This window comes from Piliocolobus tephrosceles, chromosome 15, assembly GCF_002776525.5.
Source record: "Piliocolobus tephrosceles isolate RC106 chromosome 15, ASM277652v3, whole genome shotgun sequence".
Taxonomy (NCBI): Eukaryota; Metazoa; Chordata; class Mammalia; order Primates; family Cercopithecidae; genus Piliocolobus; species Piliocolobus tephrosceles.
In genome coordinates, this window is record NC_045448.1 from 1,054,818 (window position 1) to 1,080,968 (window position 26,151).

General features: G+C 44.4%; 1 protein-coding gene across 1 annotated transcript in view; it reads left to right on the plus strand.

The window, feature by feature from the left end:
- Nucleotides 1–26,151, plus strand: part of SNTG2 (syntrophin gamma 2) — a 374,015-nt gene that overhangs the window by 173,030 nt on the left and 174,834 nt on the right. The window contains exons 5-6 of the mRNA XM_023192643.1: nt 802–845; nt 944–985. Coding sequence (XP_023048411.1) covers nt 802–845; nt 944–985 — 86 coding nt within the window. The remainder of the gene's footprint in view (nt 1–801; nt 846–943; nt 986–26,151) is intronic.

Here is a 26,151-nt window from a genome sequence, read left to right on the forward strand (position 1 = left end):
TACTTGTTTTCCACTATTTAAACAAAGACTTAAAATTGAAACAAACCTATATGAAGGCAAAAATTGGGGGGAAAAGCCTTAGCTTTTGTGCAGATTTGTTCGGTCTTATTTAATGGGGCTCTCTCTGCCTCTGTGACGATGGAAAGGTTACGTGAAAACGTGCTGCATGGATTATAGCCAAACTTTCTCTACAAAGCTTTTCAATTTGTTGCCTTTAATATTCTAGGTACAGTCATTTTGATTAGAGCTGTCTGTGTACGTTTGTTTGTGGGAATGAGGGAAAATGCTAAGTGACTTTGGGAATTCCTTGTTTGTTGCACATTTAATGAAAAATGTGCATCAGACTTTCCATATCCTAATGAAACCCTTTATTAGGAGGAAGTGACATTTGTTTTCCACATTAAACAAGTCTTCTGTGACTGGAAAGCAACTCTCTTAATGCACGTAAATCATTCTAGCTTTCCTTATGAAGCGGCCGCCTATTGCTGTGTGTTGACATTTCCCACACCCCCGTGGACACATGCACACACACATCCATGTGTACACAAAGGCACACACATGACAGATTCACAGACTCAGACTCACAAATACCCATGCATGCCACCCACACCCACGCATGCACACCCATCTGCACCTGCACACACAAACACACATCTACTCACGTGGACACAGGCACACACACACACACACACACGTGGCCACTTCAGCTGCTGCAAGCACTGTGCTTAAATGACTGTCGTAACAAAGCATAATGTCGCTGAGATTTCTCTTAACACTGTTGCCACTTTTGCCACCCTACAGCGGACCAGACAGGGATGTTGTTCGTAGGCGATGCTGTTCTCCAGGTCAGTATTGTACACGTTAATCCTTAACTTGATTGCATTTTTATTTTTAACTTGTATTAATGATTATTCTCAACATTCTTACTTTGTCATCTGTTCAGGTTAACGGCATAAATGTAGAAAATGCAACTCATGAAGAAGTGGTAAGTGAATTACATTTTATATTTGTTCTGTTTATTATTCTTTTATTTGAATTATTTGTCTCTGTAATTTGTATTTAACGGAGTCTATTCATAGAAGCAGTCTTAGAATTGGAAAGGAAGCTTAAAAGGTTTAGTAAATCGTGTTACGAAAGGACCTTAACAAAGTGCCCACTGTCGACCGTTGTGTGCTGACCAGGTCACTTCACAAGCGTTCCCGTCAGGGATCCTCACAAACTCTGTAAAGTACACTTGATGAAGCCCATGTTGATCACAAGGGCACTGGAGCTCAGGGAGCAGGTGACTCACCTGGGATTCCTGAAGGGTCGTGCTGAGAGCACAGGAGGTGTCAGGGCTTTGCAGGGTCTGCCCGCACCACCTGGCACTGGAACCCGCAGGACCTTCACACCTTTGCTCCCCGTTGGCTGGCAGCAGCACGCACGCATTAGAATGTGTGCCGTGGAGGATGTCAGGTGAGGCCTCTGAGGATCACATAAGATGGTGGGGGTCGGGATGCATTCGGTGCAGGACGCCTTCCATGGGGATGAGCTTTCTCCAGTGTCATGTCAGCTTAAAAGGCGGATGAAACAGACGTCTGTCCCCGAGGTACTCATTCTGGCTGTTGGGAAGAGAGCAGCCAAGTGCAGCCTCACCATGGGGCTGATGCCAGGAAGCATGTGGTAGGGACACATGGTCAGTCTGGTCCCTGCAGGGTGGGGGCAGAGGTGGAGAGGGTATTACAGCTGAGAGATGAGGTGGAGGGCAAAGCGGGTGAGATGCCTGGCAGAGCATTCCTGTGCCGATAAGTGAGCTGGGGGACACAGGGTCAAGGAGAGAGGCAGGGAGCTGCGTCCAGGACGCACATCTGGGGCCCCAGGCAGCCAGTAGAGCCCTCATGGGAGGTTAATTCTGTGAGTTGCAGCAAAAGGCAAGCAGTCTGGTAATGTAACTAGTCCCATGAAGAGTAACGGGCATGCGCTCATTTCTTCTTCAGTGTTTATCTTTTCAATTAGGCAACTTTTAGTTCCAAGGAAGGGCCAACAACCCTATTACCCAAAAGTCACCCCATCTGCATAGCAGTAAATTTCCGTGAACCCAAGGCAGGCACATGCAGCCGTCTGTAACTAAACAGGGAATCGCTTCCTACACGCTCACTCCGAATTCACCTGTGTCTTCTTCAAGATGTGTAGTTATCGACCTCTAATTTGTGCTGGGCAGAGGAAAGAGTCACAGCAACAAGGATCAGCATATTTCTTGGCCTCCCAGACCTGAAAGTCTCGTGTAGATGAAGTGCTGTTACCCTTTTGCTTATCATGGGAAAACACATGCCAATTGAAAGAGAGGCAAGACATGCCTTCATGACTTCTATCCTAGCCCAAACAGAGTAAAATTCTTGTGAGAAAAAGTTTTTTTTTGTTGTTGTTGTTGTTTTGTTTTTGAGACAGAGTCTCACTCTGTTGCCCAGTCTGGAGTGTAGTGGTGAGATCTCAGCTCACTGTGACCTCCACCTCCCGGGTTCAAGCAATTCTCCCTGCCTCAGCCTACCGAGGAGCTGGGATTATAGACGCTCACCACCATGCCAGGTTAATTTTTGTATTTTTTTTTTTTTAGTAGAGATGGAGTTTTGCCATGTTGGCCAGGCTGGTCTTGAACTCCTGACCTCAGGTGATCCGCCCATTCTGACCTCTCAAAGTGCTGGGATTACAGGTGTGAGCTACCACGCTTGGCCACAACACATTTTTGCACTAATTGCTCACAACTGTAATCCAAGCACTTTGGGAGGTCTAGGCAGGAGGATCACTTGAGGCCAAAGGTTCAAGTCCAGCCTGGGCAACATAGCAAGACCTGTCTCTACAAAAAATGAAAACAAAATCTAGTCAGGCATGGTGATGCATACCTGTAGTCCCAGCTACTCAGGAGGCTGAGGTGGGAGGACCACTTGAGCCAAGGAGTTTGAGGCTGCATTGGGCTATTATGGCCCCTACACTGCAGTCTGGGCAATAGAATGAGACTCCATCTCAAAAAAAAAATCTCGTAAATTATATGTAAATCTTATAAATGGAGCTATTACAATATTGGACTGATACAAATATACTTTTTGAACCAAACTGATCATATCATATGTCTACATTCTTATGTGATGCAAAATAAATTATTAGAGAAATGCTAATGAGACATATAATCTCAATTTTTCAGATGCATAAAGTTCATTAAAATGTTAAAATTCTACAAGACTTATAAATCATATGGTTTCACTTCCTCATTTTTCAGAGTAAATTCTGGCTTCGATTAATTGTAAAAAAAAGAAAAATGTCAGTTCTACTCAATGCAAAGAATCCTTTTTAATATAAAAATTAGATTTACCTCCACAAAGTGAATCTTATTCACTCTACTGCTTTGGAAAATTTTAGTACTCTAGGTTGTTAAATCATCTTAATACACATCAATGCATATACATTAACATATAGTTTCCCCTTTTTAATACATCTGTGCATTTTCATCCACATTGGCATGTAATACTGTAGCGGCTACAGCAGAGTAAACTGCCCGTATGTTCACTGGGCAAATTCTGAGACATGTCTCTCTCAGGAGAAAAGGGAGATCGATGACGGCTGTCACTCAGTGTGACATCCCTGCGCAGACACAGATTGGGATGTCTGGGGGGCGGGCAGCAGGAGCTGCAGGTTCCTCTGTCCCGGTGCCTGGTCTGTGATGCGACCGCTGATCCAGAGTGAGGAGCTTGGGGAGGTGGGCTGCTCTCCAGCGCCCCTCAGGCAGGGCACAGAACAACAGCCTGGCAGGGCCACAGCAAGGCTGGTGTGTGCTGCCTTTAATCACCCCAGGGCATCTCAGAACAAGAAACTCTACAGTTCAGCGGGAAACTTTAAAAAGACGTCTCAAAGGTGAAAGTAAGATATTGTAATAGAAAACTACTTCTAGTCTAAGTTACAGTCTGAAGTTCTTAAGTGCTATGAAAACCGTTGATAAAAATTGCCCTAATTGGAAAAAAAGTCACTAACACCTTTCACAGAGCTTCTGTTTTAAATTTAAATTAGTCCTTTTAAAAAACACGTTTCAGTCACCTATAGTAGCTTTTACTATGATTAAGAACTCATGGCAGATCCTGCCTGGAGGTGATTTTGAACTTAACTGTTAGAAATAAGGTTGACGTCTTATGTTGGGAAAAATGGTGTGGACACTGAGTAGAAAGGAGCCTTCCAAATCATCGACTCAGAACAGCAGCTCAGGGCGGGAAGTCCCATTCACAGAAATTGGCTCTGACCGTTTACTCAGCAGAGTAACGGCATGAGGACTTCATTCCGTGTTAGCGGAATAAGGGGTTCCTAATACAGAGCTGAAGCTTTCTTTCCTGTTACGCCAGGTTGTCCATTTACCAACATGTGTTATGCTTAATACTGAAACAGGACGTTCCATCCTGTGTAAGCAAGGCCTTTTCCCTCAAGAATGAGTATGTTCTGGCCTCGGTGCCGGAACACACAAGTATACTATTGCCACGTGGAGGCAGGCTGCTCCTGGCGATGTGTGCTACCAGCTAGAAACTGCAGGAGAAAGAACCACTGGCCATTTGCATAGCTGTTTGCCAGGTATCAGGGATGTTTTTGATTTGCTCTGGATACAGGGCACATCTGGGACAAGAGCTGGAACTGGAGTTCTATCTGTTGATATTTACAATAGAGCACTCCCATTGCTAATAATTTATTTGCTTTCTGCCTGAGCCAAGAGGCAATCGAAAGAAATGTAATAAAAATTACCTCCTCCACATCTTTCAAGGCTTTCCTACAGCGTGGCTTTTGGTTTTCCGTTTTCCAAAGGAAAAGCCATTCTAGGATGTCCAGTCACCCAACCATAATGGGCCTGAATGCAGGGGTCCAGTCACCAACATGGAGGTTCCACCAGTAGGACACGTATCTGTTCAACTCTGTACTCGGAGGGGAGATAAAGAGCCCCAAGGTGTGTCTGGGGCCCTGAGACAAGTGTGGGATGAGTCTAAGATGAAGGCAGTTGTCCCCCGACCCACATTATCCCCACATTGTGACAGGGGCCGTGGCGGGCACTGGGACTCCAAGGACTTGGCATTGGCCCAGAGCCAGGGTCTGGGAGCCCTTTGTCCACCACTCATAGCTGCAAATCTCTGCAAGTGCTTTGCAGAGGCTAAAAGGGAGATCTGCAGTACAACGGCTTGGCAGTCTTTCCTCAAACGGACTTGGACTTCCCTTCATTCAGGGCTGCAGGTTCTGGGAACTGACTCTCTCCCTGAAATGGATTGAGAGCCCAGGTCTCTTTACTGTGGTAAGTCCAGTCTCTATCCACTTGGAGATTTTTCACCTACGCAAATCAATTACAACTGCAATGTATTCCCCATCTATTTCAGTCCTAAGAACTCCATGATCAATTAGCCATAGCTAGATAGATGTGCAGGTCACACCATCAGCCCTGCCGCCCATGAAGGGAACGAACCCACCTGGTGTGAAGGTTCACACCAGGGCTCTGCCATCCCGTCCAGGGTCCACCATCTCTTTGGATTCCAGGAGCCACCTTCCATGGTGGCATAACCCAGTACCAGCCTGCTCAGCAGGGAAGTGCCTCAGCAGAGTTTCTGGGATGCTGGTGCCTTCCTCACTTAGGGGTTTTTCAGTCTTTTGGCAAAGAAGTGAATGTAGATGCAGCAAGGGAGCAGGTATGGGAGTAGGCACCCTACTTCCGTAAACCTTTGACTTCCTTCTGGGACCGCACACCAAGGAAGCTATGGCAACTCAACCTCACTTAGTGTGGCCACTGTGAGTCCTGATGTTAGTCAACTAACCAAGGAAACCAATAGAGTCTCTCTCAAGTAATTAAACAAATTCAATCCAGAATCTCTAGTCATTCAATCCAGAGTCTCTAGTCATTGCACCCATATCAATACATTTGGTCTAATCCAACAGAGGATTCTACAGCCCTAAACACATATTTCCACGCACAATCAAAAGTTCATTTCGGCCATTGTCATGACCATTGCATCATGGGCTAGCTCTTCTGAAATTAGGCTTCATAATAAGATTTGGGGCTAGCTATGAGACTAGAAATATGGGGAGTGACCAAGTGCATATTGAGGAAAATCAGCATTGTCCTGCCAGATTGTTGCCTCAGAAAACCTAATTTGAGGATCTTTGGGCAAAAGCGACTGCCAGTAGGGGACGAAGGCGAAGGAAAGTCAGTAGGATATGAACGTGCAAAAGGGACACAGACGGCCGGGCGCAGTGGCTCACGCCTGTAATCCCAGCACTTTGGGAGGCCAAGGGGGACGGATCACGAGGTCAGGGGATCGAGATCATCCTTGCTAACAAGGTGAAACCCCGTCTCCACTAAAAAAAAAAAAAAAATTAGCCGGGCGCGGTGACGGGCACCTGTAGTCCCAGCTGCTCAGGAGGCTGAGGCAGGAGAATGGTGTGAACCCGGGAGGCGGAGCTTGCAGTGAGCTGAGATCGTGCCACTGCACTCCAGCCTGGGCGACAGAGCAAGACTCCGTCTCAAACAAAACAAAACAAAGGGACACAGACATGCTGGGATCTGTTCTGATTCCCACTTTTTACCCATCAATGCCCTAACTGTAGAGGGACTCACTGCCTGATAGATAGAATTAGTCAGCCACCTGCAAAATCAGATGTTGGCCTGAGTTTTCAGAAGTCTTAACTCTGTAGTTACAAGAAATAAGGAATCATTTCAAGGGAATCTCAAAGCTCTGTAGTGCTACACTCATGGCTTAAAATGGAAATATGAGTCCCTGAGCCTTGTCATTGTCTTTCTCCATGTTCTCCACTGCAGCTTTAAGCAGCCCCTGCCCTTACCCAAAAACCGAACACCTGAACTCTACCCACTAGGTTTTGGTCAGGAAAATGGGAGCAGCTCCAGGAATTCCAGCTGTAACAGTTTGAAGATAGGGATAAATGGGTTCTCACCAAGTTGGGATTGAATGCAAAGGGCAGAGAATCTGCCGTCGAAAATGTGATATTCGGCCAGTGTCAGTGGCTCACCCCTGTAATCCCAGCAACTTTGGATTACTTAAGTTCAGGAGTTCGAGGCCAGCCTGGTTAACATGGTGAAACCCTGTCTCTACTAAAATAAAAAAAAAAATAAAAAAAAAAAAAAATAATAATAATAATAATAATTAGCTGGGCATGGTGGCGGGTGCCTGTAATCCCAGCTACTTGGGAGTCTGAGGCAGGAGAATCGCTTGAAACCAAGAGGCAGAGACTGCAGTGAGCAGAGATCGTGCCACTGCACTCCAGCCTGGGTGACAGAGCGAGACTCTGTCTCAAACAATAAACACCTCCCCCCACAAAAAAGAAAATAATATATTCAAAAACCATAAAATTGTCAGTTCTTAAGAAAAATTGCAATTCTCATGAAAACTCTGGAACGTTTGCACATCTCCCACAGTCGACAGTGTTGAAGCTGTGGCTTTCAGGACACACTGGGTAGCCCCACGGATGCATCTGCCCAAGGGTGTGCTTATCTGACTTCAAAAACGGTTGGCATCTCCTCTTTACCCTCCCAGATCTTTAATGAGTTTCTTTCAGCAAACTCTCACCCTGAGACATATGGGAAAGGATCTGGAGAAACATAGAACCTAGTTTATCTTTCTGCTTTGAGAAGGAAAATGGAGAGTTGCTGAGTTGACAACAGACAACCCAGCCAGCCATAAGAGTGCAACTGGTCAGAAATGGATAGACCCACCAGGCAGAAATAAGAAAGGACATAGCAAATTTCAGCAGCATCATCAATCCACTGCATGTAATGGACATCTACAGACTACTTCACCCAACAACAGCAGAATAGCATTCTTCTGAAGATCACATGAAGAATTCACCAAGACAGACCACATGCTGGGCCATAAAAACACACTTTTACAAATTTAAAAGTACAGATATTGTATTAGTCTGTTCTCACGCTGCTGATGAAGACAGACCTGAGACTAGGTAATTTATAAAGAAAAAGAGGCTTAATAGACTCACAGTTCTATGTGGCTGGGGAGGCCTTAGAATCATGGTGGAAGGTGAAAGGCACATCTTACACTGTGGCAGACAAAAAAGAATGAGAAACAAGAAAAGGGGGTTTCCCCTTATAAAACTATCAGATCTCGTGAGACTTACTCACTACCACGAGAACCATATGGAAAAATCTGCCCCCATGATTCAATTGTCTCCCACCAGATCCCGCCTGTAACACATGGGAATTACGGGAGCTGCAATCCAAGATGAGATTTTGGTGGGGACACAGCCAATCCATATCAGATATTGTACAGTGTCTGCTCTTAAACCACAATGGAATTAAACTGGAGTTCAATAACAGATAGCTGGGCAGCCACAAAATGCTTGGAGAGTAAATAGTACACTTCTAAATAACACACTGGTCAAAGAAGAAATCTCAATAGAAATCTTAAAAATATTTTCAACTAAAACAAAATAATCATACAACTTATCAAAATTTGTGCGATGCAGTGATAGCAGTGCTTAGAGAGAAATACATAGAATTGAAAGCATGTATTGGAAGAAATGTCAAAAATTAATCATCTAAGCTTTCACCTTAGGAAACTAGAAAAAGAGAAGCAATGTAAACCCATGGTAAGTAGAGGACAATAAATGATGAAAATTACAGAAGAAATCAAGGACTGAAGACAGGAAATCAAGATAGAAAAAAAAACCTATTTCTTTGAAAATATAAACAAACTTATAAGCCAATAACCAGGCTACATACGCAGAAAGAGAACACAAGTTAATATTATTAGAAATCAAAGAGAGGATATTACTATAGATTCTATTGAGATTGCATACGCCTCTGTGCTGACGAATTTGATAACCTAGATGAAATGCACCAATTCCTTAAAAAGCACAATCTGCCAAAACTTACACAATAAAATACAGACAGTCTAGATTGGCCTACATCTATTAAGTGAATTAAATCAATAGTTAATAACTTTCTCAAACAGAAAATGCCAGGCCAGACAGGTTCCCTGGTGAGTTCTACCAAACAGTACGGCAGAAATTATACCAATTGTCTACAATCACTTTCAGAGAATAGAAGCAGAAGGAATACTTACTAGTGCATTCTGTGAGGCCAGATTTATCACAATACCAACACCAGATGAAGGCATTATGAGAAAATAAAATTATAGACCAATATCTCTCATGAACATAGATGCAAAAAATCCTCAACAAAATATTAGCAAATTCGAATTCAACAATGTATAAAAAGAATTACACACCACAACCAAGTGGAGTTTTTTGCAGCTATGCAAGGCTAGTTCAGCGTTTTGGAAATTAATGTAATTCATCACATTAACAAACTAAAGAAGAAAATCCTAATGATCATAAAAATGGATGCAGGAAAAGTATTCCACAAAACCCAACATTCATTTTGTGATATAAACTCTCAGTAAGCTAACAGTAGAGAAGGACCTCCTTAACTTGATAAGATTAGCTACAAAAAATCCCACAGCTAACAACATAGATAATGGTGAGAAACTAGATGATTTCCCACCAAGATCAGGAACAATATAAGGATGTCCCTTCTCATTAGTTCTTTTCAACATCATACTGAAAGCTCTTGGCTGTGGAATGCAAGGTTATTTATTATACACAGTTTAATTGCCTTCCTATGTACCAGAAATGAAAAAGTAAAAGTGGACTTTGAAATTTAAAAAGCACAATACCATTTACATTAGCACTAAAAGAAATAAAATACTTAGGTGTAAATATAACAAAATATGTATAATGTCTAAGTGAGGTGAACTACAAAACTCAGATGAAAGAAATCATAGAAAAAAATAAATGAAGAAGATAGTCTATGTTCATGAATAGGGAGACTCAATACTGTTAAGATTTCAGTTCTCTCCAACTTGATCTGTAGATTCAATACAATATCAACCAAAATTCTAGCAAACAGTTTTGTGGATATTGACAAATTGATTCTAAAGTTTATATGGAGATGGAAAGGCTAGAATAGGCAATGCAATATTGAAGTAGAACAAAGTTGGAGGTTTGACACTTTCTGATTTTAAGACTTACTGTAAAGCTAATTTAATCAAGACAGTGTGGTATTGCTGCAAGAATAGACAAATAGATTAATGGAACGTAATAGCCCAGAAATAGAACCACATAAATATAGTCAACTTCTCCTTCACAGCAGTGCAAAAACATTATAATGGGGAAAAGGCAGTCTTCAACAAATGGACATCTACATGTACAAAAATGAATCTAGACATAGACCTTACACCCTCCATAAAAATAACTCAAAGTGAATCATAGATTTAAATGTAAAATGCAAAACAATAAAACTCCTGGAAGAAAACAGAGGAAAATCTGTATGACCTTGGGTTGGGCAATGACTTTCTAGATAAAACACCAAAACCACAGTCCATGAAAGAAATAATTGATAAGATGGACTTCATTAAAATTAAATATGTTTTTCTCTGCAAAAGATACTGCCAGGTGAATGAAAAGACAAGCCACAGACTGGGATAAAATATTTGCAAAATATATGTCTGATAAAATACTGTTATCCAAGTTATAGAAAGAACTGTTAAAACTCAACAATAAGAAAAGAAACAAACCAATTATAAAAATTGTACAAAGACCTTAACAGATACCTCACCTAAGAAGATAGGCAGATGTGAAGTTTAGGAAAAGATGCTTCATATCATCTGTCATCAGGGAATGTAAATTATCACAACAGTAGGACAACTGTTGTAGGTGAGGATGTGGAGCAACAGGAACTCTCACTCATTGCTGGTGAGAGTGCAAAATGGTTTGGCCACTTTGGAAGACAGTTTGGCAGTTTCTGAGAAAGGTAAATATACTTTTACCATATAATCCAGCAATTATGCTCTTTTATATTTACCTAAATGAGTTGAAAACTTAATTTCACACAAAAACATGCATGCAGATGATTATAGCAGCTTTATTCACAGTTTCCAAAACTTGGAAGCAACCAAGATGTCCTTCAGCAGGTCAATGGATAAATAAATTGTGATTCACCCAGACAAAGGCATATGATTTGCACTAAAAAGAAATGAGCTATGAAGCTATGCAAAGACTTGGAGGTACCTTAAATGAACATTATTCCCAAGTGAAAGAAGCCAAAAAGCCTACATGATGTATTATTACACATAGATGACATCCTAAAAAAAAAAAAAAAAAAACTATGGAGACAAGAAAGAGGTTAGTGGTTGCCAGGGACTGGGAGGAGGGAGGCATGACTGGGCAGAATAGAAAGAATTTCTAGAGCAGTGGAACTATTCTGGATGATAATTCAGTGGTGAACATGTCTCATTAAAAATTTGTCCAAATCCATAGAATGTACAACATCAAGAGCGAACCCTAATGTCAACTACGGACTTTGGGTGACAATAATGTGTCAATATAGGTTCACGGATTGTAAGAAATGTTCCCTGTGGTGGAGGTACTGGTAGTGGATGGGGCTATGCGTGTGTGTGGGAGGGGTTTGTGGGAAATCTCCGTACCTTCTGCTCAATTTTGTGGTGAATCTAAAACTGCTCTAAACATATAAAGTCCTTTTTTTTGTTGTTAAAAAAAAAAGGGCAATTGAGTAAGCCATTAGGGAAAAATGAAGAATGTGCTGACTTAAGATATTTAATTAAATGGTTGTCAGATGTATGTGTTTATACGAATATGTGTGTACACACGAGTGTATGGCATGTTTATGTATGCTTGTGTGTATCACTTTGTGTCCATGGGTGTGTTTGTGTGTGTTTGCATCTGTGCTCTGGAAGGAACTGGCAGGCTCTGTAGTTGGTAACCCCAGATCTAAGTCATTTGAGAAGGGGAAGAAATGAAAATATGTTGGTAAACCTTAAGGGACAAGGAGATGTCAAGAGGTCCAGAGTCAGCCCTGGGGCTGAGCCTGTGAGTTCCTGTCTGTGCCACCGGCCTTTCTGGACTAGGGGTTTCATTATCTTTGTGTTAATGCTCAGTTTGGCTCCCAGACATTTTGCAAACACCTCTAATGTGTTTTTATACTAAAGAGGACCTTTCAGTGGATCATCCTGTGTGGCTCTGCCTTCCTCTGATGGAGGCTTTATTTTTCACCAGCCTTTTCTCAAAAATCAGAAAATCAAGTCTCAGGAATAGTAAATGACTCACAGCAGGCTGTGAAGTTATCATGTGATGGAATTAAACCCCAAACTTAGCTGTGAGGACCCCAGATCTGCCCACACCCCCCAGCAAACCACAGACCCAGGACCCTGGACCTCCCCACACTTTCTTTCTGCCTCCTCAGCTTTGCTGGCAGAGATGCTGAACAGAAAAGAGGCCGCTTTCTTTTTGGTTCTTAGAAATTTATTTATTTCCTTGAATTATGTTCTTTTCAATAAGTTCTTGGTTTCCCGTGAGTCCTTATCAAAAAGGCCTTTGCAAGAGAAAACACACAAACACACACATAGATACACACACACCTTTTACATACATATATATGAAAAGGAGATTATTAAGGAGTATTAAATAGGATATATGTATCCTATTAGTTCTCTCCCTCTAGAGAACCCTGACTAATACAGATTTTTGGTACTGGGAGTGGTTCTAGAGAAGCAGAATATTGAGGTTGGTGTTTTTTCACTGGTGTTAAGGTTTCTGGAGTTGGATGCTTAAAGTGATTAGACCCCAAAATGGTAAGAACTATACTTCTAATAGTTTGGAGAACACTTACAGTCCTCGCCTTGAACTGTTTAGAGAGTTATGCAAAATAAATGCATTTGACACTCCTGATTCACTGCTCGTGAGAGGCAAGGAGTTTAGTGACTCTATACATAATACCTTTGACCGTATGTGGAGAACCAAGGAACATAATGAAGCTGGTCTTGCTCCTAAGTTCACTGGACAAAGTGATAAAAGCAAATGATGAATTCAGGGATTCTAACTCCCCTCTTCAGAAGCAGATACTGAGCCTCAAATCTGCTAAGATACCAACTCCCCGGCTTTGTGCCCTGAGTGACAGTCTTATCTCCTGTAGAGAAAGAGCTGAAATTTTGGAAAATTAGACACAAGATCTTATTGTGTGAGTGGCTGACGTGCAATGAAAGGTGCATGCACAGCCGCTCCAGGTGTCTCCTGTTAAAAGTGAGGGCATTGATTGGAAAAGAAGGGGGCCCTGTAACTTGGAATGGGGACATGTGGGAGGACCCTGATGAAGCTGAGGACACTGAACTTATAAACTCTGATGAGCCTTTCTTGCCAGAAGAAACAGCTTTCTTGCCAGAAGATCCCCAGTAGTGGCAACATCCCCACTCCCTGACCCACGCTGCCATCAGCCTTTCCACTTTTGCCTAAGGAGATAAACCCTGTGCTGCCTGAGGCAACAGTGGTGGCCTCCCCCGAGGCAGTTGCCAGGCAAGATAATGTTCATTCTCCTCAGAAACCACCCCCAACACCCCAGTTTGCTTCTAGACCTATCACTAGACTAAAGTCCTGGCAGGCCCCTAAAGGTGAGATTCAGAGTGCGAGCCATGAGGTGGTGTGCTACACTCGTAAAGGACTGCTTTTCTAATTTATATAAGCAGAAATCTGGAGAACAGGCATATTCATAGTGGATATTAAGGATGTGGGACAATGGTGGAAGGAACATAGAGTGGGATCAGGCTGAATTTATTGATTCGGGCCCACTAAGTAGGGATTCTGCATTTAATGTTGTAGCTCAGGATGTTAAAAAAGGTTCTAATAGTTTATTTGGTTGGTTAGCTGAAATATGGATTAAAAGATGGCCCACTGTGAATGAGCTGGAAATGCCTGATCTCCCTTGGTCTAATATAGAGGAAGGGATCCAAAGGCTTAGAAACAGTGGGATGGTGAAGTGGATTAGCCACTTTAGACCAACTCATCCCAGCTGGGAGGGTCCAGAAGCTATACCCTTGACCAATGCCTTGTGAAAATAGATTTGTGAGGGCAGCATCTGCATCTTTGAAGAGCCCTGTAACTGCTCTTCTCTGTATGTCACATCTAACAGTGGGAACTGCAGTCACTCAACTACAAAATTTAAATACAATAGAAATAATTGGATGCTGAGGTGGCAGGAGCCAAGTAGCGGCACTCAACGCATCGAAGGCAAGGTGGGCATAGCTATCGTAATGGACAGCAGAGGCAAAGAAGTAATCAGAATAGTCTGAGAGCTCTGGCCTTGGCTAATCACGGTTTTCCTAGAAGTGAAATTGATAGGAAGCCCTACATTTCTTTTCTTTTTTTTTTTTTTTGAGATGGAGTCTGGCTCTGTCACCCAAGTTGGAGTGCAGTGGCTGCATCTCAGCTCACTGCAAGCTCCGCCTCCTGGGTTCATGCCATTCTCCTGCCTCAGCCTCCCGAGTAGCTGGGACTACAGGCACCCGCCACCTCACCCGGCTAGTTTTTTGTATTTTTTTTTAGTAGAGACAGGGTTTCACCATGTTAGCCAGGGTGATCTCGATCTCCTGACCTTGTGATCTGCCCATCTCGGCCTCCCAAAGTGCTGGGATTACAGGCTTGAGCCACCATGCCCGGCCGGAAGCCTACTACATTTCTATTTAATTTATGTAAGCAGAAAACTTCCAGGTCGAATGGACAAAGGACTAATTTCAATTATAACAACAGAGAATCATGGCCCCTCAATCAATTTCCAGACCTGAGCCAGTTTACAGACCCAGGACCCCTTGAAAGAAGGGAGGTTCGGTCCCCTTGAGGAAGGACCCACCACACTACTGACAATTTATGCAGTGAATCTTTCTCCCACCCTTCCCCAAGGAGACCTCTAGCCTTTTACCAGAGTAACTGTGCACTGGGGAAAGGGGAATGATCAGACATTTTGGGAACCACTGGACACTGGCTCTGAGCTGATGTTGATTCCAGGGGACCCAAAATGTCATTTGGTCCTCCAGTTAAAGTAGGGGCTTATGGAGGTCAGGTAATTAATGGAGTTACAGCTCAGATCTGACTTACAGTGGGTCCAGTGGGTCCCTGGACTCATCCTGCGGTCATTCCCTCAGAGCCAGAATCCATAATTGGCAAAAACGTCCTTAGCAGCTGGCAGAAACCCCACATTGGCTCCCTGACTGGCAGGGTGAGGGATGTTATGGTGGGAAAGGCCAAGTGGAAACCATTAGAATTGCCTCTACCTAGAAAAATAGTAAATCAAAAACAATATCGCATCTCTGGATGGATTGTGGAGATTGGTGCCACCATCAAGGACTTGAAAGATGCAGGGGGGTGATCCCCACCTCATCTCCATTCAGCTCTCCTATTTGGCCTGGCAGAAGACAGATGGATCTTGGAGAAGGACAGTAGATTATTGTAAGCTTAACAAAGTGGTGACTCCAATTGCAGCTGCTGCACCAGATGTGGTTTCATTGCTTGAGCAAATTAACTCATCTCCTGGTACCTGGTGTGCAGCCATTGACTTGGCAAATATCTTTCTCTCCATTCCTGTCCATGAGGCCCACCAGAAGCAATTTTCCTTCAGCTGGCAAGGCCAGCAATATACCTTTACTGTCCTACCTCAGGGGTATATCAACTCCCCGGCTTTGTGTCATAATCTTATTCAGAGAGACCTTGATCACTTCTACAAGATAGCACATTTGTCCATTACATTGATGTCATTATGTATCCAGTGAGCAAGAAGTAGCAAACACTAGACTTATTGGTGAGATATTCACCTGCCAGAAGATGGAAAATAATTCCAGCTAAAGTTCAGAAACTTTCTACCGCAGTAAGATTTATTGGGGTCCAGTGGTGTGGGGCCTGTCAAAATATTCTTTCTAAGGTGAAGGATAAGTTGCTGCATTTGGCACCTCCTACAACCAAGAAAGAGGCACAATCCCTAGTGTGTCTATTTGGATTTTGGAGGCAATACATTCCTCAATTGAGTGTGCTACTCTGGCCCGTTTATGGAGTGACCCAAAAGGCTGCCAGTTTTGAGTGGGGTCCAGAACAGGAGAAGGCTCTGCACCAGGTCCAGGCTGCTGTGCAAGCTGCTTGCCACTTGGGCCATATGACCCAGCAGATCTAATGGTGCTTGAGGTCTCAGCAGCAGATAGGGATGCTGTTTGGAGCCTCTGGCAGGCCCCCATAGGTGAATCACAGCAGAGACTTCTAGGATTTTGGAGCAAGTCCCTGCCATCTTCTGCAGATAACTACTCTCCATTTGAGAGACAGCTCTTGCTTGGCCTGTTACTGGGCTTTGGTGGCAACTGAACATTTGACTATGGGTCATCAAGTCACCATGCAATCTGAACTATCATTAACTGGGTGCTTTATGACCTATCTTGCCATAAAGTGGGTCATGTACAGCAGCATTCCATCATCAAATGGAAGTTGTATATACGTGATTGGGCTTAAGCAGGTCCTGAAGGCACAAGTAAGTTACATGAGGAAGTGGCTTAAATGCCCATGGTCTCCACTCCTGCCACCCTGCCTTCTCTCCCCAGCCTGCACTGATGGCCTCATGGGGGGTTCCCTATGAGCAGCTGACAGAGGAAGAGAAGACTAGAGCCTGGTTCACAGATGGGTCTGCATAATATGCAGGCACCACCCAAAAGTGGACAGCTGCAGCACTACAGCCACTTTCTAGGACATCCCTGAAGGACAGCAGTGAAGGGAAATCTTCCCAGTGGGCAGAACTTCGAGCAGGGTACCTGGTTGTGCACTTTGCATGGAAGGAAAAATGGCCAGATGCCCGTTTATATACTGACTCATGGGCTGTAGTCAATGGTTTGGCTGGATGGTCAAGGACTTGGAAGAAGCATGATTGGGAAATTGTTGACAAAGAAAGTTGGGGAAGAGGGATGTGGATGGACCTCGCTGAGTGATAAAAACTGTGAAGATATTTGCATCTCGTGTGAGTGCTCACCAACAGGTAACCTCAGCAGAGGGGGATTTTAATAATCAAGTGGATAGGATGACCCATTCTGTGGACACCACTCAGCCTCTTTCCCCAGCCACTCCTGTCATGACCCATGAGCCCATGAACAAAGTGGCCATGGTGGCAGGGATGGAGGTTACACATTGGCTCAGCAACATGGACTTCCACTCACCAAGGCTGACCTGGCTACAGCCACTGCTGAGTGCCCAGTTTGCCCACCACAGCAGAGAGCAACACTGAGCCCTCGATATGGCACCATTCCTCGGAGTGATCAGCCAGCTCCCTGGTGGCAGGTTGATTATATTGGATCTCTTCCGTCATGGAAAGGGCAGAGGTTTGTCCTCACTGGAATAGACACTTACTCCGGATATGGGTTTCCTTATCCTGCTTGCAGTGCTTCTGCCAAGACCACCATCTGTGGACTCGCGGAATGTCTTATCCACTGTCAGGTATTCCACACAGCATTGTCTCTGACCAAGGCACTCACTTTGTGGCTGACAAAGTGCGGCAGAGGGCTCATGCTCATGGAATTCACTGGTCTTACCATGTTCCCCATCATCCTGAGGCAGCTGATTGACAGAACGGTGGAATGGCCTTTTGAAGTCACAATTACGATGCCAACTGGATGACAATACTGTGCAGGGCTGGGGCTGGCCAAGTTCTCCAGAAGGCCGTGTATGCTCTGAATCAGTGTCCAATATATCGTCCTGTTTCTCCCATAGCCAGGATTCACGGGTCGAGGAATCAAGGGGTGGAAGTGGAAGTGGCACCACTCACCAACACCCCTCATGATCCTCTAGCAACATTTTTGCTTTCAGTTTCCAGGACATTACATTCTGCTGACCTAGAGGTCTGATTTCCAGAAGGAGGAATGCTGCCACCAGGACACACAAGGGCAATTCCATTAATCTGGGAGTTAAGATTGCCACCTGGACACTTCAGGCTCCTCCTACCTTTAAGTCAACAGGCTAAGAAGGGAGTTACAGTGTTGGCTGGGATGATTGACCCAGACTAGGATGAAATCAGTCTACTGCTCCACAATGGAGGTAGGAAAGAGTATGCAAGGATTACAGGAGCTCCATTAGGGCATTTCTTAGTATTACCACACCCTGTGATTAAGGTCAATGGGAAACTGCAACAGCCCAATCCAGGCAGGACTACAAATGGGCCAGACCCTTCAGGAATGAAGGTTTGGGTCACTCCACCAGGAAAAAAAAAAAAATGACTTGCTGAGGTGCTTGCTGAAGGCAAAGGGAATACAGAATTGGCAGTAGAAGTTAGTCATCAATACCAGCTACCGCCACGGGACCAGCTGCAGAAATGAGGACTGTAATTGTCGTGAGTATTTCCTCCTCTTCTTGTTAAAAACATGTTTGTGCATGTATACACTTGTGCTAAGAAAATATCTTCACTGTATTTCCTTTCTCCTCTATCATGTGACATAAGATTTATTGACTTCATACCAGCATTTAAGTATTGTTAACTTTATATAACAGCATTTGGGTTGGGGATTGGTGCATTTCCAGTCGTACCAAGGATAGTTGTATTACGTTAGGTGTAATTATAATCTCATTATTGCCTATATTTGAGGATTATTTTTTATCTCAGGAGATGTATATGGATTCAGGTTGACAAGGGGTGGGCTTGTGATGGTTAATACTGAGTGTCAACCTGATTGGATTGAAGGATGCAAATTGTTGATCCTCATTGTGTCTGTGTGAGTGTTGCCAAAGGAGATCAACATTTGAGTCAGTGGGCTGGGAAAGGCAGACCCACCCTTAATCTGGGTGAGCACCATCTTATCAGCTGCCAGCATGGCCAGAATATAAAGCAGGCAGAAGAATGTGAAAAGGCTAGATTGGCCTAGCCTCCCAGCTTACGTCTTTCTCCCACGCCAGATGCTTCCTGCCCTCGGCTTCCTTGCTCCTCGGCGTGCGGACAGCCTATTGTGGGTCCTTGTGATGGTGTGAGTTAATACTCCTTAATAAACTCCCCTTACTGTGTACATCTGTCCTATTAGTTCTGTCTCTCTAGAGAACCCTGACGAATACCCAAGTACAGGGGTAAGAGTCACCAAGAAAACCTGCAGATAATGATGTAAATTGTTCCACACAGGGAAGGAAATCTTTGATGGTCAACAGAGTGAGGCTAACACAAAAATGATTAACTGCAGTTGCATGGCATGAAATGCGGTATTGCCCAGACATGATTGTTCCATGTGAAAATAATTATCTTCACAAATATTATTCTGAAAACATTGCTGCTAATAACCATTAATTTTAAGTATGTGAAATTTTCAGAGGCAATTGAAGCAATAGAGGTCTGAATGTGATTTTAAAAGAAGAGAACCAATTACTTGAAGAATTCATCGTTTTTGCATTGTAAGGACCGAAGTAGTAACCTTGTCTAGAAGAAAGGGTGCTGGAATGAATGAGCTGGTGGTTGCATTTTTCTGGCTCCTTGTCGGCTTCCTCTAGGTGAAGCACTACTCACTACTGGAAAACCAATCCCAGGAGGTGGTGTAATTACAGGGGGCCCTGCAGGAGGGTCAGATGAGTGAGAGCAGAAACATTGTGAGGCTGTGCCATTCAAACTGAAAGTGTTGGACAATTGTGAAATATGGAATGACCTTAGTGATTTCCTGGATGGTCCAACTCCTTATTTCCCACGTGGGGAAGAGAGGGCCTGACAGCTCTTCATGTTTGCAAGGACATGAAGGCAACATCTCCTTGTGTTCCTGGGGCAGCCCAGGTGCATGCTTCACAGAAGTGGGAACCCGGAGCTGGGGAGGCTGCGGGGCTGCTGCTGTGTGTATTGTGTTAGGCCCAGCTCCAGGCTGAGCAGGAGTCAGCTAAGGACCTGCCTATGAGCTCTTCATGCTGAAGACGCCAGCTTGCTGCGGCCCTCACTACTGACCTGTATGTTACCGGACACTAAGCCTGAGCTCCCAGGGCGAGATGCACCTGTGGTTTGGAGCGGGTTCCCCCTGCTCCTTGTGTGATCACCCAGATGATGAAGCCAGCATGAGATGAGAGTGAACACATGGAGGGGCTGCTCTCTTGAGGCCCTTCGGGTGTTTTTCCGAGCCGGGTCCACACAGAGGGGCCTTCCGGAGTGAAGGAACGGAAATAAGGAAGTGGGGAGAGAAGGTGAAGGTGGAGGGAAGGGAGGAGGGGGCCTTCCTGCTGGGCCCACCCTCTGCAGGTGCCTCCTGCCCTGGTGTCACAGCCTGGCAGGTGCACCCTCTGCAGATGAAAGGGACAGGCGTCTCGAGGACTCACGGCTGCTCGAGCCTTCTGGGCATCGCCCCTTTCCCTACAAATAACAGTGACTGTTGTCAGGCACCATGGAGTGTACCCCACTCCATGGTGCCTGAAGGTATTTCATGGTACCATTCCCTGGAAGGTATTTAAAACGAGTCTTGTGAACATGAGTTTGGAAAGCAAAGTCAATTATTATTATGGGTTCCATGGTTCATACACCAGGGGTCACTGGGCAAGTTGACAGTTAGATTGAAATTAAAACATACATGTTCTTGTCAGACATATGTGTGTGTGTGTGTGTGTGTGTGTGATGGGAAGCAGTGAGGCTTACATAGGTGGGGAGGGTGAGAGTTTGTCAATGAGATTGTGTGGACGTTGCAGTTCTGGGAATTGCCCCATAGCTGAGCTAAGTTTGTCTTTTCATTGTACAAAGGAAGAGATGTTGGAAGTGGCCACGGATTGTGAACAGGATTAGAAAAATATACACAGATTAGTTGTGAATATACACAGGAGAAAGGAAGCAACAGCATCAGAAGATTAAAATTCTACTCAGGGCTTTGCCACTTATTTTTGTCCATGAGCACATTACAGAATTACCAAGGCCTCTGTGGGTTAATCTGTAAAGTCAAGTCCTACTGTGCTTGTCCCGGCAAGAATCTGTGAGCAGCAGTGGTTTGGAAAAACCTATCCCCCATGTCCTTTCTAGGTTCAGGTGGCAACATTACTCCTGCCCACCCTCAACAGATCGATGAAGCGGGTTAGCTTTTTATTTGACACTTCTCCGTTATTAAAATTGCATTCACGGATGAAATAATGTTCTTTAAATATTTCACAATCACAAATCTCTTAGCGAATAGTGACTTAATGTAACAGCAAGCGTTTGAAGGTTTAGGGAACTAAACAAGCATCTTTGTATCTATTGGGGATCGAAAAGGCTGTCTGTCACTCATGAGTGAGTGACGTGTATAAAAGCAAATGTCATGAGTGGGTGACGTGTATAAAAGCAAATTTGCCATTTGCAGCCCGCCTCTCTGGTTTTCCCTGCCACAGCACCAGTGGGCAGGCCTGGGCACACATCTTCGTAAGACATTTCATTGGCTCTAATTGGTGGGTGACGTGCAGCCCAGAGGGTCTTCCCCGGGGGCTTGGTGTGCGCCTCCTGATGTGTGACCGGGAGGACACTGCAGGGTGGGTCAGGGCCAAGATGAACGGGGAGGAGATATTTTTCTGTTGTGAGGGAGCAAAATGTGCTTATGGAATTCAGCTAATAAAAGTAAAGGGACATCCTGTGAAGTTTACTTAAGGACACGGAGAGATGGATGTCATGCTTTTTAAGTACGATCCACTCAGCGGCAAATGTCGCGTTAGCGTCTAAAGGTCAGAATTTGGAGGGTCAGTATCTATACCTGAGAGGCTTCAGCCTTTTCTAGTTGTGGAACAGAAATTGTTGAGGGAAGACCAGATGTCTCGTGAATAGCCCTGTGTGGAGGTGGCCGGGGTCGGCTCTGTCCCAGGGACGTGCCTGGAGTTGGGCTCCCTCTTTGTGCCCAGCACAGCCACACGGCTGCTGAACCCAGCCCCGAGCCCAAGCCCGAGCCCCACAGAGCCTCATTCTCACCTGCGCTATCCCTGGCGGGTTGTGGTTTGGGCTCAGTGACTGCCACTCTCTGGGTGATGCATTTGATTTGTCAAATTTGGGAGTGGTTTTGTCAAAACCTCCAATTACCTCTGAGGTAGAAAAGTATAGAATATGTGCTACGACATACAGTGGAAAATACCAGTGAAAGTGCATGATTTTGGAAGAAACCAGACTTAATGGCACAGTTACTGTTCCTTCAGTTGTTCTCATACTGTGGAAATGAACTGTCTTCAGCCCCAATGGAAGGCATGTGCAGGCTGCAATCAGGCTGTGGTCCCATCTGTACCAGCTCTGGGGTCAAGGTGTGCACAGGACCCTGGTGCTGCAGGCTGTCTCTGGGGGTGCCCCACACCTGTATGCAGCAGAGGGTGGGGGGTGCCCCATGCCTTTGCACACCTGAGGGCCGGGGGTGTCCCACGCCTGTGCACACCTGAGGGCCAGGGATGCCTCACACCTGTATACAACAGAGGGCTTTGCCATTTGTTGTTGCTTTGTTGTTTGCTGCTTGTTTGGCTCAAACTTCTCCTAATGTTTCGTTTTCCGGGTGCTACCTTCTGATAACAAATGTTGAGACCCTTCCACCTGTTTCCACACCCAGCCTCACTCTTTCTGCAGGAACACCAGACACCAGACCGCAGCTTTCCCCCCTAGACTGAAGCGCGATGCCCACGTGTGCCCCTTCCCTGTGACCTCTGCATGTTTCTTCCATTCTAGGTGTCCTCAATGCTTTCCTGCTCATATTTAGATTTTTATGACTTGTATTATTCTTTTTTTTTTTTTTTTTGAGGCAGAGTCTTGCTCTGTCGTCGCCCAGGCTGGAGTGCAGTGGCCAGATCTCGGCTCATTGCAAACTCCACCTCCCGGGTTCACGCCATTCTCCTGCCTCAGCCTCCCGAGTAGCTGGGACTACAGGCGCCCGCCACCTCGTCCAGCTAGTTGTTTGTATTTTTTAGTAGAGACGGAGTTTCACCGGGTTAGCCAGGATGGTCTGGATCTCCTGACCTCGTGATCCGCCCGTCTCGGCCTCCCAAAGTGCTGGGATTACAGGCTTGAGCCACCGCGCCCGGCCGACTTGTATTATTCTTCAGGCTGCTCTGAGCGCCTTTGCATCCTGGATTTGCTGCTCGCCCTTTACCCGTTTGTGCCGCACTTCTCTTCACTTTGTCACTCTCATGAACCTGGTGATGATGCAGATGAGCACAGCTGCTCACACGCTGCAGGGCACCTGCTCACACGATTTTACCTAATCCTCATAGCCACTGGAGAAAATGGGTGACCAGCCCCTGTGTATAAGGGGTGTAATTCGGGTTTTCAAGAGCACTAAGCATCAGAACTCAGAATTGAAAACAGATTTGCTCAATTCTAAGTCATTTCTACTATAATATACTCAATTTACTAAATTCTCAAACGTATCTAGAGAACAATTATTCAAATATTAAGTATGTAAACATTTACTGTCCTTCATTTGTTAACCACATAATATAATTTTTTTTGTTTTGTTTTACACATCATGTATAATTCTAGCATTATTTATCTGGATTTATAAAGGGCTTATATTATAGATCATCAATGTGTTGACTCCTAATTAGATGGTTACAGGCCAGGCAATCAGTCAATCATGGCGTCCACTTTCAATTTGTGTGAAGATGTAGGGTAGAGCAATTAACCTTCAGTTCAAATTATGGACAATCTACCGCTCTTATTTCAAGTATTATTTGATGATAGCTGATAAAGGATTGGTTCGGGCTCTACCAGAGAAGCAGAGCGAGTAGGAAAGATATTGGATACACATGTGTATACGTTTGTATGTGCACACGCATGTACATGTGAGGCTGCATGCTGGAGTGCATATACATGTGTACGTGTGTGTACTGCATATATGTGTGCATATCCAGGGGCATGTGTAGTGTTTACGTCTGCATGTGTGTGGATGTGTATATTCCGTATATGTGCACGTGTGTGTGCATGTGTAATATTCATGTGTGCACACATATGTGTGTAGTGTGTGTGTGCACATGTATGCATCTATGTGTGTCTGTGTATAACATTTGTAGTTCAGCACCTCAGTCTGCAAACTCCTGAGAGGATCTGAGCCTTTATCCAGCAGGTGGATTTTCTTCTTCCTCAGAGAAATCTCATGTTTTGATCTTAAGGACCCAACTTACATTATTGAGGGTAATTTCATTTAAAGTTAACTGATCGTAGATGTTAACCACATCTATAAAATACCTTCACAAGGCCAGGTATGGTGGCTCATTCCTGTAATCCCAGCACTTTGGGAGGCCAAAGCAGGCGGATCACCTGAGGTCAGGAGTTTGAGACCAGCCTCGCCAACATGGTGAAATGCCGTCTCTACTAAAAATACAAAAATTAGCCAGGTGTGGTGGTGGGCACCTGTAATTCCAGCTACTCAGGAGGCTGAGGTGGGAGAATTGCTTGAACCCAGGAGGCGGAGGTTGCAGTGAGTCGAGATCGCACCACTACACTCCAGCCTGGGCGACAAGAGCTGAACTCTGTCTCAAAAAAAAAAAAAAAAAAAAAAAAATGCCTTCACAACAGCACCTCGACTGGTGTTTGGTTGGATAACTGGGCACTGCCCAGCCAAGTTGACCACAGGAAACTAACAGTTATAGCCAGTAAGAAACCGTGACATCTTGTTACATGACGGTTATTTAAAACTATGTGCAGGAAAAGACCCACATTTTAAAAGATTGCATTATCGCTGTTTGAATGATGCATCAAAAGGATCAGCCTCTGAATTATAAAGAAAATAGTATCCAATTAGGAATGTCAGCAAAATGTCTCAAAAGTGCACACACAGCCATCTCATGCCCAGGAATGGTGTCTCCACAAAGGGAAAGCCTCACAGAAAAGCTTAAATGCACTTGTCTAAGTGCATAGAGTGACTTAAATTCTGTGGATTTAATTATTCCCTGGCAATAACTTGTTCATGTTTTACAAATAATCTCTCCAAAGACAAGTGGATAATAACTAATTTCACAGAGCAGTAAAATGCAAGTTATTTAAGGAAATGAAACATTATTGATGCTGAAAATGTTAGCTATTTCTCAGTGCGGGTGATTGAAGACTAAACACATTTTCCTAACTTTGAACAAAAATCAAAGTGCATCAGCTTGGGCACAATGCCCATGAGAGCTGGCCTGAGGTTGGCAACTGCTAAAATAGGGACTTCGCTGTGCCAGAGGGCAGATGTGGCTTCTGGGTGGAGGTGTGTATGTAAGATCCAACAAGAGGACTTCCAGGAACCAGCTATGAAATTCAAAAGTCGAACAGAAATCTCTTGCAATGATTTTTTTAAAAACGGAATTTTACTTATGTAAGCAAAAAACAGGAAATCTTAAAAGTTGCAGAAAACCTTAGCAGATGCAACGTGTCTTGAGCCAATGAGGACGAGGGCCGGGAGCCAACAGGGGGCTTGATGGGGGCATAGGGAAAGGGCGCGGGGAGAGGCAGGAGGAGCATGGGGGTGTGGGGGGAGGGCCCAGCCCCACGGAGGCTGACACTGGGGACCACCAGAGGCATTGGCTGCAGCTGCCCTCACTTGCGGCTGAGGCCCTGGCATGGGCCTGGAGATGGCGTCTTCCCACAGGGTCCAGTTGTGCCACCTGTCCTTCCAATTTTAAGGTAAGCGGGACAGGACCTCAGAGCACACGGCTTTCTATCGGAAGATGTTTAATAAGATTGAGCTTATGAATGAAAACATAAAAGTTAACAATTTATAAAATAGAAAGTTCTACATATATGTTGAAAAATGATGAGAATGTTGGGTTAAGGAGCAAGTGTGACAGAGACAATGTAGGTCGGATAAAATGAATAGCAAAAGGGCATAAGAAGAGAAAAAGTGAGGGACGGAGCACTTCCAGCATCGTGACCGTGACAACTTGTCATTGAATTATTCTGGAAGTTTACTGAAATTCTCATCAAATACCACTGCATGTCTAATGGATCAGCAAGCTCCATAAATTAAAATATTGTAGCATTAAGTGTAAATGAGATTAATTCTCCCTCTTTAAGGAAAATGGACTCTCCTATTGGCTCTGAAACTCAGAGCCACCTTCCTTCTACCTCCAACACATACATCCCACACACCACATACACCACACATATACACGCACACAAACAACACATAGACATGCACACAACACACACACAAACACACCACATACATATAACACAAAAACATACACACCACACACACATACACACCACACACACACAAAGACATACACATACACCACACATATATACACACAAACAACACAGACACACGCCACACATACCATACATACATACCACACACACAAACAGAAATCACACACACAACACCCACATATACATACAAACATGCA